At 39.6% G+C, this 17,324-nt stretch overlaps 1 protein-coding gene across 2 annotated transcripts; it reads right to left on the reverse strand.

The window, feature by feature from the left end:
- Window position 1: 1 nt before the first annotated feature.
- On the reverse strand, window positions 2–17,322 carry ABCG5 (ATP binding cassette subfamily G member 5). 2 transcript variants are annotated; one of them, XM_057407495.1, is made up of 13 exons: window positions 16,853–17,322; window positions 16,092–16,213; window positions 15,525–15,661; window positions 15,208–15,306; window positions 14,129–14,261; window positions 12,642–12,781; window positions 11,374–11,503; window positions 8,477–8,690; window positions 8,168–8,373; window positions 7,125–7,263; window positions 3,428–3,613; window positions 1,698–1,810; window positions 2–677 (listed from the first exon to the last, which is right to left on the reverse strand). In XM_057407495.1, the coding sequence occupies exons 1-13, from the start codon at window positions 16,978–16,980 to the stop codon at window positions 481–483; spliced, it is 1,944 nt and encodes a 647-aa protein (XP_057263478.1). In that variant the 5' UTR covers window positions 16,981–17,322; the 3' UTR covers window positions 2–480. The 2 variants fall into 2 exon arrangements, with proteins under 2 accessions (XP_057263478.1, XP_057263479.1); XM_057407496.1 differs by lacking the exon at window positions 15,208–15,306.
- Window positions 17,323–17,324: the final 2 nt, after the last annotated feature.

Consider the following 17,324-nt stretch of genomic DNA (forward strand, 5'->3'; position numbering starts at 1 on the left):
CTGTCTTTGTACATATTTTGTTTGTGCCCTTTCTACAAATCTAGCAGACGGTATCAAAAGAAAGCATAAGACTTATGATACAATTCTAGAAAGAAGATGTAGTAGCAGTTGTACCCCTCTGCTTATTGGTGAAGGTTAAAAACCACTATTAGTGGGGAAGAAATTAGAGCACCATTGATAGATTATTAAAAACTGACAGCAACAGCTGACTAAATTAAATTCAAAATGTCCTTTAAAATGGGTAATAATGTTGATTATGGCAGGTTTGGGAGTGGGGTGGGAATACCAACAGCAGGAAGACAATCATATTCTTAAGAGAATATTGTTTTTCAAGATGGAAACCATCCAGTTAGAAACAAGCATGAGAAGATATGTTTCTATCTGTATAATCACTTAAAATCTATCTAAAATCTAACAATTTATGCCTTCAACCATAATCAAGTTGAAAGTGTTGCATTAGACACTGTTAGAAGTACTTTTTTATTGCCTGGCTATAATTCTGTCTCTTATTTTGAAGCTCAGAAGTGCTACAATGGCAAGTCCTGGTATAAAAGCATAGAGTATTAGGAAATCAAGTGTGAACTGGGACAGTGCACCAGGAAAGTTTTTTTCAATGAACTGAGTGCCATGGGAGAAGACACACACAGGATTAAGTGTAGTGGAACTGTTGGCTCCACCTGTTAAAAGAACAAAGTAATATCTTTAGCAGGCAAATCAGTAAAATTAAAACTCGACTTCAGTATCTAGCTCATACATTTAACATATCTATCCCTAATGCTATTTTAATAATGAACTCTACCCACAGCAGTATTTCTCATCATTTTGGAATAAGAACAGGCAAGGCACGTGTTTCTGCAGGTTATCTATGCTTATTTTTTTTTAAGGGAAAAATAAAGGGTCATTAGGAGCCTTCTGGTTTGTTCGTAACCAAAGATCTATGGTTTTTCAGACATGTTATCTGGAGAGACCTCAAGAAGTGAGGATAGACTTACAGAGCCCAATGGGATAGACTTACAGTGCTCTTGTAATAAAAAGGGATGGGGTGGATTAATGGAGAATATAGCCTTGGAGAGGAGCACAGACACCTGGCTGCGAAGCCCAAAATAGCTTGGGTAGGTCCAAAGCTGTAAGGTTGAACCTTATTGATGGATGTTAGCTACTGATCCTGCCAACCTGATTGATCCTCTCATTTTGCCAGTCATCTTGCTCACAAGCAGAAAAGTATAGCCTCACAGATCTAAGCTTAATATGTGTAGTGGTAACATTGGAACCAAAGCATCACTAGTATTAAGAGAAAACATCCGGTCAGGTGTTACCTGTAAGTGCTCCCTGCAATGATGTTTGATCTTATATTGTGCAATTCTATTGACCTTCTATTTGTCTAACACTACTCTGATAAGCTCCTAACAGACTGCAAAGTTCACCCTCCAAAACGCCCCTAAAGCCAGGGTAAAAGAACCGAGATGAGAAAAATGAAGAACTGAATGAGAAATGGTTGGGAAAAAAGAATCAAGCTTTTGTCTTGCTTGCTGATACGACATTATCATCTTTACTAATTAATAAGCTTTTTTTAACACCTCAGAAGTTATCTTCATTTTATCAAGATACTTGTATGTAGAAGGAGAATAAGCATCAACATCTCATTAAATAATTTACAATGGAATAAAAGGCTATTTTTTTTTTCCATGAACACTTACCACATGTGAAGTTTAAGCCATAAAATTCATTGACTATGAGAATTTCACTGCTGTATTTTTGAAAGGTAAGATAACTGAGTATCTTAAAAATTCTTGGCATATCTTCAATGGTCCTTGAAGAAACAGAGAATTTAAACTGTCTTTTGCTATATTCCAAGAGCCAATTCTACCCCAAATTAAAACAAACTAACTCTCATCTTTTTTTTGTAGCTTGTTACAGACACAGTTCTTGGCTGTACCTGGAGGGTTTTAAAACAAGTCCATTTTAGTACTAAAGGAGGGGACAGCCATGAAGGCTGTCTCTGACTGTGGTACTGTGTCATAATGTTCAGCCACAATGTTATGGACAGTCACAAATAATCCTGTGAAGTATTTTGCTATTCACATTGCAGTGATAAAACTGTAAAAATAACAGGACGCAATATAAACCTTAGTTGCAAAAGTGTTGCTTCCGAAGTAAAAAAACCACCTCCCCAACTCCATCTTCAAAAGCTACAGAAGACTGAATATCAATTCATGGGAATAATAACAAAAGATCAAAAATGAAGCAAAAATAATTAAAAACAGTACAGAAATTTTGAAATAACATTATTCAACAAGTCTGGGCAATTTCTGCACCTAAAATAGAATCATCACAGACTGGCTGGGGTTGGAAGGGACCTTAAAGCTCATTCAGTTCCAACCCCCTGCCATAGGCAGGGACACCTGCTAGACCAGGTTGCTTCCAAGCCCTGCCCACCCTGGCCTTGAACACTGCCAGGGATGGGGCAGCTACAGCTTCTCTGGGCACCTTGTGCCAGAGCCTCACCACCCTCAAACGCTGCAAGGCATAACTTAACAGATGAACAGAAAAACCCAGCAACCCAAATCTCAATGCTATTTTTAACATCCTTCGTTGCCTATGAAGATTAATCAAAGAGATTCATATTATAATATTAATTAGCAATGTCTCTACTGCAAAATAAGTTTAGAAACCACTCTAATACTTTTAGAAAGTTATCATTTAGGGCATTAGACTATGGTAGCGGGAGTAACTTGTCACTTGTCATAATAACTTGTCACTGTAAACGTGCATCTTCCTGAAATTAGGTAGGGACCAATTAATTAGCTATTAACCTAGTTTTATCTCTTAAGCAAGTATTAGACGAGATCTGCTTTGAAGAGGCAAAGCAGCATCAACTTTGAGAAGACTCATACACGTTTCCTGCGGACAACTCAACGGCATCAATTGTTAGGTTTACTTACTTTTCATTGGAAAGATCACAAGTGAGCAATTTTCAATTCATAATGTCAGCATAAGTAGAAAAGAAAACATCATCTGAGCCAATAGGTACTAATACCTCAGTTTTAGCTTCAATTGATTTGCAAAAAGTGAAAAAATACTTTTATTTATAATGTTATATATTTATATATGTTTATATAACATATATGTTATACACATATATACATATATATGTTATATAAACATATATATAACATATATAGACATATGTTGTAATGAAAAATATTAACAATTTATTAATATTTAAAGTTATTAAGTGTCTAGTTTGTGTGTGTAGTACAAAGTCTGAGGTGATTAAGTAGTTCTGCCCCTGAAGGATAACAGCTGCTCTGTCTTTCCATTGCTGCTTGTGCGTTATTGTGCTTCTGCAACATAGCCTGTTCACGAGACTCTTCTGCAGGTAGATTATTTCAACATTACACTATAATGAAATAAAACTTTTTCCTACCTTAGTAGTCCTGCTCCCACTGTCACACCGGCTGAATTAAGTAGCACCACTCCACTTTGGACTATGTTTGGGTTTTGAACCACGCCAAGCACAGCAAGTGTTAGTAGTTCACCAATTATATGACATGCTAAGACAACAGCAAAGAAAATTCCAAATCTGGCAGCATCAGGATGCATCCCAACAATCCTGTACAAAACCGAGCAAATGAACATTTAAAAGCAGTGTTTGGGTACTAGACTTGGAAAGTAGCTTTTATTTCTGTTTGTATTTATTTTTTCAATTTTTTTTTTTTTTTTTTTTTTTTTGCAATTACAGCTCATTAAGTTAACAGCTTATGCCTTAACCCGTAGTATGTTGTTTGGAGCCTTAACATAAAGGACATCCTCTTAATACCGTGACAGATAGATTAGGTTTTCTCCATCCAGATTAAAGAGAGCTACATAAATACATACTTTGAAGCAGAAATCCGTGTAGTTTCAGGATAACTACCATGACTTATACAATCCCTTAAACTAACATCCTCCTCCTTCTAAAGTCTACACAGTTATTTATGTAAGTCATATATTTAAAGAACGTCTTTAGGCAGATAATTAACAGATGGAATTTTGCTCTTCTGATACTGCGCATACAAATGTAAAACCAGATATACTCAATCAAATGCAAGGCTAATTGAACTCACCACCCATGTAATTCACCCAAATGCAATTTCCTCCGTACTCCTACGTTTCTTAATACAACACGCTGTACTGAGCTTTTCCTTAGCTAATTGAAGAAAGAAAGTCCCCCAATCTGTACTAAAGATTAAAAAGTTAAGAAAGGCCAACAGTTGATTGGCAAAGTTAATTCAGCCTTATCATGCATATTACAGATGACAAAACCTTTTATTACATGGTGACATGTTACTCTTTTTCAAAATACCTCACCCCAAAATTGCCTCACACTGGGTACAGACTGCTTTGCTTAACTAACAAGCAGCCATTTAACATTTTATTTTCTTTCTCCTTGCTCGGTGCAAGGTCCTGTACTTTTATTTTTTATCTACCATATTTGAGCATAATAGAAGTATTAATTTTCTCACAGGCTTTCCTGTAGCATTTTTTGTAACACCAGAATAACCTCTCTTATAAGCAGGTGGCTGAGCACTGACTCTTCAGGCATTGAACATTGAACAAACTAAGAGGTGTTTAACAAACAACCTTTAACCACAGATCAGTGCAGAAGAAACAACTTTGCAAAGTCCTGGCATAAAAGTATCACCTCCTCTGAAGTGCTCTAATACTTTCACAGCTATGTAAATACAAACTAGTAAATCTGGAGTAGGAATAAAAAGAGAAGAAAGCCTAAAACTCAAAGAGAGAATATAACAGCAATAGAACAGTAGGATGATGAAACTGTTAGAACATTTCCCAGAGGAATATTCAGCTAGGAAAATCTGCCAAAGAGTACATTTACTTGAGTGCAAAACTGGCTGTATTTGTTCTTGGCCAGATCTGCCTTGTGCTTGATCAGGTAAGAGTTTGGCTCTGTCTGACCCTAGCTGTCTAACCCTACAAATACGAATGCTGAGAGAGCAGCTTGTAAGAACACATAGGAGTCTCCATCCAGGAAAGTGTAGTCCTGCACAGATACAATCTTCAAAATTTCATATAGAAACTTTACACCCTGTGAAGTCTACGGGCACTATGAAATCACTCTGACACATCACTGATGGCTTCCACAACCACAAGGTAGCAAAGATATGCAGAGGCTAAGATAGAATGGTTTGTGTTGGAAGCGACCTTAAAGATCATATAGTTCCAACCCTCCTGCCATGGTCGAGGACACCTTCCACTAGAGCAGGTTGCTCCAAGCTGTGTCCAGCCTAGCCTTGAATGCAGAGAGGGATGGGGCAGCCACAGCTTCTCTGGGCAACCTGTGCCAGCGCCTCACCGCCTACACAGTGAAGAAATATCTGTAAATATTATTCATTAACCAGAACCACACTCTTTATTGTTGATTGTGTTTGAAGCTACCAGAGCACAAGGGCAAAGTCTCTACCCTCACACATTTCCTGTTTAAGGAGTGAGTGTGACAAGCAGTGGCTTGTGATCTTTAGGAGCTCCACAGGTCTTACACTTTGAACCTGAAAAGGTGCTTTCCAAATGGCTGCCTTCTCAGCAAACAGCTCTCTAGCGGGCAGACAGAAGGGCTCTGGTGAGCGGAGGGCATCCCCTCTATGCACTTACTGGGAGGAGGACTAGCTTTTTGCTTGTCTGTGAAAAAGGACTTCTCAGGGAGCATTGCCTGAAGCAGGCAGTACTAACTGCTCTCAGGAATAAAATCCCAGGTAGCTAAGGGGACAAAGAGAAAGATGGCCTTTCTTGAACAAAGCTGCTACTTTTAAAATCAGCACCAAACTACAAAAAAACCAACCCACGCACAGAAGTCCTCATGTGTGGAGGAGCAGAAATCACCCTCTCAGAGTTTTTGCCATCTAGGAGCTGACAGTTACTGAGATCCTTAATGGAAAGAATTAGGCAAATGCTGAGCACTTCACCACTTTACCTGCTACAGGCCTAGAGGAAGAAGAAAAAGGTTACCTTTTTTCCTGAGTTTTTCTAGATGAGAAAAGAGCTATTGCGAGATTCCCACGGCAGACTAACTCCCTATGCAGAAGTTCTGACTCTAGTCCAAGCGATTTGGTGCAGTTTTACTTCATCCATTTTCAAACTGCCCAAGTGCATTTTACCGAAGAGTAAGAGCACTAACATGCACAGCTACAGCAGAATAGCTCCTGCACTTCATCTCTTTTACAGGGGTCAAACCCACTTATAATTTATCAAAGCTAACTGGAGAACATGCATCCAACAAACCAAGCCTACTGTTCCTTTGTACACATTTTGCTATAGACTGCCACCTGATTGCAACTTTACTGCCAACTGTCACATGAAAACAAACATTAACTTTAGTGCACTGCACTCCTTTCATAATTGGGAAAAACAAACAAACAAAAGAAAACAGAAAAAAGATTGAAAGACAGAAATTCCTTAGTACTTTTCTATTAGCTTATATGTGCAGCCATAGAGTCTATTAAGTTTGGCTTAAGGAAGTAGAAGGCAAGAAATCAATGGTACATAATGAAGAAGAGCAGACATGTACGACGGACAAGGCAATGATCAGATGAAATACTTCACGACCCCATTCAGAAGTACTACTTCACAACGATGCAAGCAAATGAATATACTGGGGCGGGGAGGAAATCAAGTTTTACAATCAAACCCTTTCTCTCACTGTCAGAAATCTACTTCAGTGCCTCTCTCTGGAGAGTGGAAGGGAAGGGTCTAGATATCATCATCTCCATATGCTATGGCTAAACCCCAAAACTCTCAGGAAATATACAGCTTTGTTACTTCCCCCCCCACTATATCCTACTTTTCAAAAATGTAATGTAAAATGACACTTTCTGCTTTTGATATGACACAAGAATGATAAATGTCCCAGCCCCATTAAAACCTCCCAAGTTACCTAGAGAACTAGTAACTTACTCAGAAAGTGTTTTAACACTGCCTGAAACTGTGTCATCTTTCCTTAAGCTTGCTCTGTAATCATTCTAAGAGACAAGAGTAGGAAGCCATGCCAGGAGGCCTGTTGCTCACATAGGAATTTAAACTGGTAACAAAAAGAAAATAACAATCCAGTGGATGGCCCAAGTGCTTACCAGTAAATAAAGATGCAGAAAATCGCCACGCTGATGACACTGAAGGGTAAGAAATGTACTATATAAGCTAAAAGCATTTGCCACTTCTTGTACAAGCCATCTTTACTTTCCTGGTCACTGATAGCACGTAAAGGTGGGACTGCAATAAATATAGAAGAAACAAATTAAATCGCCATTGAATAAAGAGATAAAGACTTGTTGCTATCAAAAAAGACCTGGAGCAAAGAGACAACTTTAAGAATCTATCAGAAACATTCAGTCTAAACCAGACTGATGTTTCCCCCCACTATAAATGCAACAAATGCTCCCCACAGATTGCAAAAGTTGGTAAGTTTAATGAAAGGGTCCTATCTAGGCAGCATGCAGGAGAGGCTTCTCTTTTTGCAGATATAACTTAAAGGCCTGAAAAAACTGCCATCACAGGATCATTTCTTGAGGTGTTCTGATCTGCAGGTGATGACAGATGTTACGCTCATGTTACCTACATGAGCGTAACAGTGTTTAGGACTGTAAATAGAAGCTACTGTTGGTCTTAGTACGGCAGAGAAGAGAGCTGTAAGAGAAACAAATTTAATCATTACATAATACTGTTAAATCTAATTATGTTTACTGCTGTCAAAGCAGGTTTATATTTTTATCTTTTCCACGTCTTTTGATTTGCTCTCATTTAAGATGCCAACCCCAGACTTAGACTTTGTCCTGCCTTTATCACACTACACGCAGGCAAATTAAGGGCTCTTGCACAGTTCAGCCTAAAGCCTCCACACACAGGGCAGCTGTAAAAAGGAGATGCAGAAATTGAGGTGTATTCCATCATTAAGTGCAGTAAACCTGGAGCCCCCCTGATTGCTTGTCTTATCTTTTTCTGTGGTGTGACGCTTCCTGCTGCTTTGCCTTCAAATTTCATGCCTCTGTATCAGCTCTGACATTACCCAAAACTGTTAAGATCCTTTAAATGATTATCTTCAAAAAATACTTTCTCCTATTCATAAGGTAGTGGCAGTAATACTTGCTGCTGCACATAATACAGAAGCAAAACTCACAAAGGACAGCACCGTTGAGCATCCCTGTGTAGGGGGGAGCACTCACGCACTGGTAGACCAGCCCCACACGATCCTGCACAGCTCCTTTTTCCAGATCATTCCTTAGTCTAAGAAGGAAAAATGCTACAAACAAGCCAAATAGCAGATTCTGGAGGAGACGCATGATGATGCCCATCTTATCTCTGGAGAAGTTTCTTGTTATCCTCCTGATAATGAAACGAAACAATAACAACACCAAAAGATTGGTGAGAAAGATAAAAAAAATTTTTCTTTTTTAAAAAAGAAGGGAGAGAAAAAAAAGATTCTTACCGTACAAGAATCCACAATTGGCAAAAGGCATTGGGTGAGTCTTTGTTTTTGAATGGAATTGGTGTCAGCTCTTTCATACTCTTTGCTCTTTCAATGGTTGCCAGTACTTTGCTAAAGATCTCTGAGTTTCTGTAGGCCGATACGATTACCTGAACCCTACTGTAGGTTTCAAGTTCACGTTCCTTGCTTCGGGTGTCCACAGATGTCAGATCCACTGTAAATTTGCAAAGTGTTTAGAATCAAGGTTGGAAAAGACCTTTAAGATCATCCAGTCCAACTGTCACCCTAGGACCACCAAGTCCACCACTAAACCATGTCACTGAGGGCCTCATCTACATGGGTGATCCCACCATGTCCCTGGGCACCCTTTTCCAATGGCTGACCACCCTTTCAGTGAAAAAAAATTCCTAATATCCAATCTAAACTTCCCCTGGCACAGGTTGAGGCTATCACTTCTTGTCCTATCACTTGTTACTTGGGAGGAGAGACCAGCTGCCTCCTGGCTCCATTCTCCTTTCAGGTAGTTGTTGCATTTGCATACACATCACTTTCCATTCATATCTCTTTCCTCAACTTGCAGCTAACTTTTCCTTGCCTCTTTTCTCAAATCTGCAAAGAAGGAAAGGTCCATGGAAGTATTCATGGTTTCTTTTACTCCTCCTTTCCATTGGAAGCAACATGAATGAGTAACTGTGCAGCCATAAGAAATCTCTGTGTTTTGTGGCCTCTGTAGGACCCTGAAGCTCAAGTCCTTTACCTGGAAATGCAAGGACCAAATGGTGTGGTCAGACTTTTAGCATTCTCCTTGCACAGCATAGCGCCATGCCACTGGTGAAGCACTACTGCTGGCAAGAGCAAGAGAGAGCACCAGCTGAGGATGAACACTGATGAGGATGAAGAGTTGCCTTTCTGGTCATGTATTTCTCACTTTTTCAGGCAAATGCTCAGACATGGGTCCCTGATTCCCCCTTGTCTTCTACTTACTCCTCCATAACCCCATAACAATGGAGCTTTATTTTTCAGTCAGAGATCATGCTGCACAGAGATTGCTCTTTTCTACTTGAGCTGTTACTGCATTGTTGCACTTGGGTTTCATCCACCTCCTTCTCAGACATACTTTTGTTTTAATGTGAAGTTAAAGGGTGTTCAGCAGGCCAAATTCATCTAGCAGGCTCAGCCCAAGCTGAAGAAAGTATTACTTACTTCCATGGAACTTATGAAAAGGTAAATACTTCACATAGTTAATGTTCCTTTCTAATAAATCCACCTATACCTATTCCTGACACCAGCAATTCTTTTACTAGCAGATGGTAACCTTGTGTGGGCTATTTGTACAAGTCACACAGATTCAGCTATAGAGCTGAAATGCACTAGAAATTTCCCTTTTCCCTAACAGCAATGAATTATATAGGGCTTCAAAAACTAGACTGTGGTTCTCAGGAATTTATTTAATTCTTGCAGATTTTTACATTACTCTTCTACATTTGATAAGGCATCTTTGACAGTTACTTGTTCCTCAGTTTTACAGTGTTATGCTCAACTTCAAGATATGTCTTGAACAAGAGAAAAGGAGGCCATGCCCAAGATTCTTAAGATCCTCAAAATCTGACTTAGACTTATGAATACTTCCCTGTTGTTCTGAAAGCTGGAATTCAGCATAACTGTCTTTAATGATAAAAAGAATTCAAAATTATGTCTTCTCTTTTGTAAACATGAACATCTGAAATGCAGACACTTTTTAAAACCTGGCCAGTGTGACTCGCTGAAAGTCATGCAGGAAATAAATGGCAACCATGTCTGTTTTAATAAAATGATAACACCAAATAGTCACTAGACCAAATAGCTAACGCCTACATGCAGTTGTACTCTTTTAATAAACACATGTAACTTTTCAATAACATAAGCTTCACTCAATATGTAGGCTCTGTTTTCCTCTGCTGCTGGTGCAAAATGGTATCAGGATCCGTCCCTTCATTCACATCATTAAATCACATAAAAAATATAAACTACCAATTTTCCAAAGACTAAATATTCTGATGATTCTTTGCTCTAAACTGTATTTTTTCCTTTTCTTGTCACAGTCAAAGGTTGACACTTAAAGAATGCAGTACTGTCTTTACCAAGCCTTTTTAAAAGTGGGTCTAAATCTCAACTCATCTATGCTTTTCAAGACTATTCAAATTCATGAAAGCAAAATTATCCTCACTGTCACACTAGTATTTTCAGCTTCATCCCATTCCAGATTCATGTCAACAACCATCCTCTCTTCTCTCTGAATTTTGGATGCCATCTAGACAATAGGAAAACACTGCCTCCTCTGAATACAGCTTTTTGGATTGGTCAGATTCCTTAGTTAATGCCTAGCTAGTATCCTCAAAAATCAGCTTACGTACTAGATTCTAAAGGAAAGATATATACATGTATGTATGTATGCACATGCACATACACATTCTCTTCAAGCATGTATTTGCAGGGATTGGTCATCTCATATTTATTCTACATCCTTTCCTCCAGGAAACAACTGTTTCCAGCTGCTTGGCGTCTCTGAGTATGTAAGAGCATAGGACTTTCCACATTTTGGATCAATTTGATTTTCCAACATCCAGTGGACAGCCATAAGGAATCTGCAGGTTACGTGAAGCTGAGATTCCTTTTTTATTAGTAGCTTATTCCTTTCTGCTGTGTTTCAGACCTACTGCAAACTTGTGCTGGTTTATGGAGTCAGTGGAAGTTACATGGGCCCAATCCCCTCTCTGAGCTGAAAATAATGACAGAGTTGGAGAAGAATTCAAATCCAACACATTTCTATCTATATAAATATAATTTAATATGGCAAAGAAACAACTTGTTTGTTTAAAGGGAACCTTTTTTTACCAAAACAACTTAGGCAAACTTACCATAGAAGTCAAAAGGATTTGATTGCTCAGGACAAGAATAGCCACAGTCACTAAAAAAAGTGATCATTTCCATAGGGTTCCCACAGAAAACCATTTCTCCAAAGCTCATGATGGCTATTTTGTCAAATAACTGCAGGAGGGCATATGAATATATTAGCAATACGTATTGAGGAGAAGTGCATTAATTGTGAAGTACAGCTACTGTCTTGGTAATAAAAATGCTTTGACAGGAAAAATAATTTTGACACATTCAAACCTCCTTACTATCTTTCTCTCAAAGGAAGTTTACCCTTCCGTTCACTCCTCTTGGTGGTTATGCAAGATGACACATCTTAAAGCTCTTTAAACTAGTAGTTCTCAAAACTGTCAGGGACGGCAACATACAGAGGTAATCCACAAATGGAAGTGGGAACTGTGGCCTTCTGGCTTCACTTCTAATGCACCTTCACTTATTGACTGCCCTCTTTCAGTGCTTAATAGCCCCAGACTGTAAAATCCCCAAATTGTTGGAAGATTATCCTTAAGTGCTTATGGACTTTAACAGCACTGCTCTCCAGGTGAATATTTGCCAGGGCAGAGTTCCCAACAGCTATAGTCAATCCATATTCCCAAGGCACCAGGACTGCTTTCAGTCCAGAAAAGCACTCTCACTCCCCTCTGGCTTCTTGACCACTTATGCTCAATTCAGTCATAGGGAAGAGCTGCCTTGCATTCAACGTGGTGGGTCTTGGATGTGTCAGAAGAGCAAAGTGCAAAACAGTAATGGGAAGGGAGAGATGCTTTCCTCATCACAAGCCCTGAAAGGCAGACCTGCCCCATCATGAAACCAAGGTATACCCACATCACCTGACACAAAGAGGAAAAAAGATAATTATTTTTCCCCAAGTCATGGCTTCATCTGTCTCAAGTTGCAATTGTTACTGAAATGTGAATATGTAAAGATAAATAAAGTTCTAGTTTTTAGAGTGCGCGCCCAACTGGAGGATTTGCATGGCTTCTCCCAGTTTTTTGGGCAGCTGTGTAACACAAAGCTGAGGCAGTCAGTGTGCATATTATTTTCACAGGGCAATATGTTACCCAAAGTGCCCTGTGACGGGCAGAAGGGCAGAGCTAAGTTCAAGACAAGTCTGTGTTTATATGGGGGAAAGGAGGAGAGACTTTGAAGGCAACTATACTGCATATTGTACTTTTATCCTGAAAAGAACCTAGGTACTAAAAAGCTTGGTAAAAAAATATAAAAAGGCAAATAGTAAATAGATATCATTTACTCTGAAGAGTTCCGAGCGAGGCTGGTGAATTGTAATAATCACTATCCTGCCCCTATGTGCAAGTTCCGAGAGAAGGGAGACAATCTGCTTTGCAGTTAGGCAGTCCAGCCCTGTTGTTGGTTCATCAAGCAGCATGACCTCTGTGAAACGAGAAGGAAACTCAGGTAAATGGGGAGCAAATGTTATAGCTTCTGCTTTTGGAGCTAATTTGGCAAATAATATAGAAATTACTTTACATGTGAAGTTCCACATGTAAAGCAGAGTATGTATAGATATTGCCATGATGTGATCTCCAGGTTTTAGTTAGCTTCAGTGGTTCAGGTTCAATGACGAGTAATAAGGACATAAAGAAACTACTGCAGGATCAGAGCATAATGATTTTTTTCTAAGTTCAGGTGAAATCTGAAGATTACCAAACTAGGTTTGATGTATACATCCGCTTCCAAGAACAATAACAACAAATTTCAGCATGTATACAAATGTAAATATAACTGATATAACTGCCCAGAATCTATAATCTGAATTAAATCTTGATATACACACAGAATTTGTTATGAACAAAGACTTGTTAAAATACAGCATATGTAATTCCATAGATGGGGGGGTAGTACTGCATTTTCTTTGTGCTTTTATTGCACATGGAAAGGGAAAAGTTACACTCAAATCCATTATTTTTACAGAGATGAGACATGACACAGAAGAAGACAGTTCAACCTTGATCAGGATAAGGAGGGAGAAGCGCTTTCTCTCTAAGTTTATTTACAGTTACTGTAGTGTTTACGATAGGGTTTAGTGAGCTTCCTGAGCAATAACTAGTCCCAGCGAACTCTCTAAGAGTTTCCAGTAGCAGTAATAAACCTCACTTTGCTACTTAAATGCTCCTTCCTGCCTGGTATGCAGTCCTAGCACACCTACAGCAATATGAGGACTCCAGAATCCAATAAATGCATGCTATACATTCACTCCATAAGATTTTGTCACACTTAAGAAAGCATTTCAAAACTCAGAAAATTTACTGTCCTGTTTCCTATGGCTAATTCTTCTACTTACTTTGATTTTCATTCATCATATTTTTTTTTTGATCTGGCACTCAAACATGCATGGTTTAATGACAGCTACTCCACTAAAAGGCTCAGTGCTTGCTTATTTATAGCTCTAATGAACTCAAAACCTAGAAAATAATGAGCCACAACCAACATTTCATACCTGGGAAGGGTGAGCCCAGAAAGATTTGAAATGGATATATGCAAATCTAAATCTATGTTTAGTCCCTAAGATTTTGAGATTGTCTATTTTCCAAGATCAACTAATAGATTAACGGCAAACTTCAGGTCCTGCTCATCCTTTTCTGTCACTACTAGACTAGCTTTTGCTGAATTACAGAATATAAATGCCTTTATATGTTAAAGTGGTTTATGGAGACCCATGGTAAGAGCACAAGGTGACACTGCTTTGTTTTACTTTGAAAATCTATGCATGGTACTTACTGGGATCTTGTAATAGCTGGGCTCCAATTGAAACAAGACGCCTCTCACCCCCCGAAATTCCTACAAAATTACGGCTTCCAATTATTTTGTCAGCAATGTGGCTGAGACTCACCTCAGCCATAACTGCATCTACCTGAAAAATAATTACAATTTAGAAAGGCTAAACACAGTCCAGCTCAGATACCTGTGTGCAAAATGAAGAAATGAAAGAAAAAAAACATAATTTTAAGCTATGGCTTTCTCAATATGCTATTTGCATCCACTCTATTTGGAAGATATCTGGCTTCACTATTTTTAATATGTTATTTAAATTTCTTTTTATTTTATTTTCATGTATACTGAAATAAGTACAGTTTTAGCTTCAGTTGACATTAAGAGATTAAAAGGTGGGACTAGAAGTTAAGGTATGAAGAATAATGTGCTGGTCTGGCTTCAAAAATAAGGGAGCAGAAAGCACATCAGTTCTGGGGAAGTACAAAATACTGGGTGGAAGATAAGTGAAAAGAGAAGACAGAAAGCAAGAGCCTTTGGTCAGGAATATTGGATCTTTATTCTCAACAGAGGCCAAAAAGAGTCCTCTAATAGATCTGGAACACACCTATTTTATCAGGAAAGTAGCGTGTATGTGGCATATTAGACCAGCTTTTTGGAGCTGTTCTGGTTAGTGGAAGAGAGCCTACAAGAGCCAGAATAGTGTCAAAGTCACCTCTGCTGCCCATGAAACTTGCCAACACACATAGCCCTAAACACCCCAGAGAACCATGTTTCTCAGCTGGGGAAGGGAAAGAGACCTCGATGCCAACAGCAGCATCTGTAACAGTAACTGCCTCAGCTCTGGGGAAAATAGTTTTGTCCCAACACAATGGTGATTCCCCAGGGCATCAGCACAAGCCCCTTGCAGAGCAGGGAGCACCAGAGAGTTTGCGTCCTACTCCTCAGCAAGAGGATTTCTCCTCATCTGCAGAAGGATTACAAAACCTTGTAAACGTAAAACACAGCCATGGATGGAAAGTGCCGCTGGTGAAAGCATTACATGACATCATGTCTGCCTTTCTGGTGGAAGATGATAAAATACAGACCTTCTTTCTGATTAAGTCGTCAGAGCATTTCTGAAGAGTTAGTAAAGCAGTGTAGGTTAGAGTCTCTTGTATGGTGAGGAAGCTTAACAAAGTGTCATTCTGAAAAAAAAAGTGTGAAGAGGAAGAAGCAATTAATCCTGTAGTAATGAAGATCTTGCCCCTACTTGCACAGCCTTCATTCATTCATACATTTTGTTAACTGCGTTGTAAATTGACTGGTAAAATCACAGTCAGATTACATTACTCCATTGCATTAGCAACTTTACTTTTTTAAAATTAAAGGAAGCACAGCACACAAATAAAATGCAGAAATCAACCTGTGGCACATAAGACAAGCAATCTTTAAACTGTTCCTTCTTCAGCTGACACCCATTCAAGTACACATCACCAAATAAGTTGTCTTTATGTCCCAGTCTTCCCGATATCGCATCCAGAAGTGTTGTTTTTCCAGATCCTTTAAAAGAAAAGGAATTAATCATGTTGTGAAATGAATTACATGATTTCAAGAGCAGTAGCCTCAATTGGATGGAGAAGAGAAGAAAGTACTTTTTTTTCTCAATAACATTAAAATAAGTCCTGAGAATGCAGCTAGTTAAAAGGAATTAAATGGGAAACACAGAAAGTGTGTAAATTGGCATTTAATTCATACAAATTCACACTTCTTAGCTAAACATTTGGATTTAGAAGTAACATTATCTCTTAATGAAGTTATAATTGTTAGTTAGATGACAGAAGATTAAACTCTGAAAACCAAGCACTACAGAGATTAAAACCAGCTGCAACATCATTATTTAAAACGCAGACCTCAGTCACACTCATACCACTGTGGAAGCCACCGGTGTTAGTTTCGATCTTATTTCTTTTAAAGTACTGGAAAAACTTACCTGAATTTCCTAAAATCCCCATAATCTGGCCACTCTCTACGTGAAATGAAACATCCTTAAGTATTTGCCGGGTCCATTTTTTATGACATAAAGAAACATTCCACCATGGGCCAATGTGTTCTCTTGGAAGACAAACATATAAAAAAATTAAATAGAGGAAATTTAATAAAATTTGCATACAGTAAGCGAATGCCTTATAGCTACTTGCATGTGGGATGGGAGCCTGAAGGTGTTTTAAAATATTGGAGCCTCACTCCCCTAGGCTTTAACATTTTAACTCCAGCATTATCTGGAAGATAAAATGAAGTCTGAGCAGATTTTTTGAGCTGACAGCTGTGATGCTTTCAGACTACAACAAAAGGGGAAACTTTAACTGAGGCTTTACTTGTTGACGATGCTTGCCAGCTATTAATCCACCTGCTTTCTTATGGCCTCACATTATCCGTCTTGCAACCGTAAGAAAGGCAGTGGGAAGGGGCACAACCTTTGGAAATCTCTAAAGCATCACCTTCACAGACATGTGAAGAAGAACTGGCGAACCCTCTGGAGAACAGACTAGCTCTGCTTCCCTCAGTCCAGGCACTCAAACCCTGTGGTGGGCAGCCCAGCAGCATGAGGAGGGCAGCCTGGCAGCGTCCCTCCTTTACTGGGCTGAAGCTAAACCCACGGCCCACCAGTCCCAGCCCCTCTCCCCTCAGTCCCTGTGGTCAGAGCAGCACCTGGCAGGCAGGGGCTCACCATGCAGCCCTCCCCAGCTCTACCTGACGGTGTAGGAGATGCCCTGCACACTGATGCTGTTGGAGGGCTGCACCACGGCCTTGGCCCTGCCTGTCTTCCCATCGCTGTCGCTCCTCTCCAGGGTGGGAGACATTCTGCCCGACATCGACATCTTCCAGTGCTGGGGCCCCTTAGACTCCTTTCCTCATGCTGCTGGCCAGGTCCCTGACGCTGCCACCACCATGCCTCCCGCAGAATCAGGCAGGGGCAGCTCACCGCTGGCCCCAGGTCAGAGCAGGTCGCTGGCCCCGGTGCTTGCCACCTGGGAAAGTGCCTAAAAGAAAATAAACAGGCTTTAAGTTCTTCCTTTTTCCTGAAAACAACTGATAGGCGGTTAGCAGAGGCCGCTATCTGATGTACCTTTAGCCTGGGCTGTTACTGCCCCAGAGGAGGGGAATACTTCTCTGTCCGCAGGGCCATGCCAGCTGCAGAGACACAGCGTGCCAGGAGAAATGG

The sequence above is a fragment of the Pezoporus wallicus genome, unplaced genomic scaffold (assembly GCF_028554395.1).
Source record: "Pezoporus wallicus isolate ANWC-B61680 ecotype Strahan unplaced genomic scaffold, APGP_CSIRO_Pwel_v1 contig_8811, whole genome shotgun sequence".
Classification (NCBI taxonomy): domain Eukaryota; kingdom Metazoa; phylum Chordata; class Aves; order Psittaciformes; family Psittacidae; genus Pezoporus; species Pezoporus wallicus.

Bases quoted from the DNA above. Each gene is read 5' to 3' on its own strand.
- ABCG5 (XM_057407495.1), bottom strand. From the start codon at position 16,980: ATGTCGATGTCGGGCAGAATGTCTCCCACCCTGGAGAGGAGCGACAGC. The intron at 16,214-16,852 runs GTAGAGCTGGGG...TTGTCTTCCAAG, and splicing joins GGCATCTCCTACACCGTCAG to AGAACACATTGGCCCATGGT. The intron at 678-1,697 runs GTAAGTGTTCAT...TTCTTTTAACAG, and splicing joins TGGCTTAAACTTCACATGTG to GTGGAGCCAACAGTTCCACT.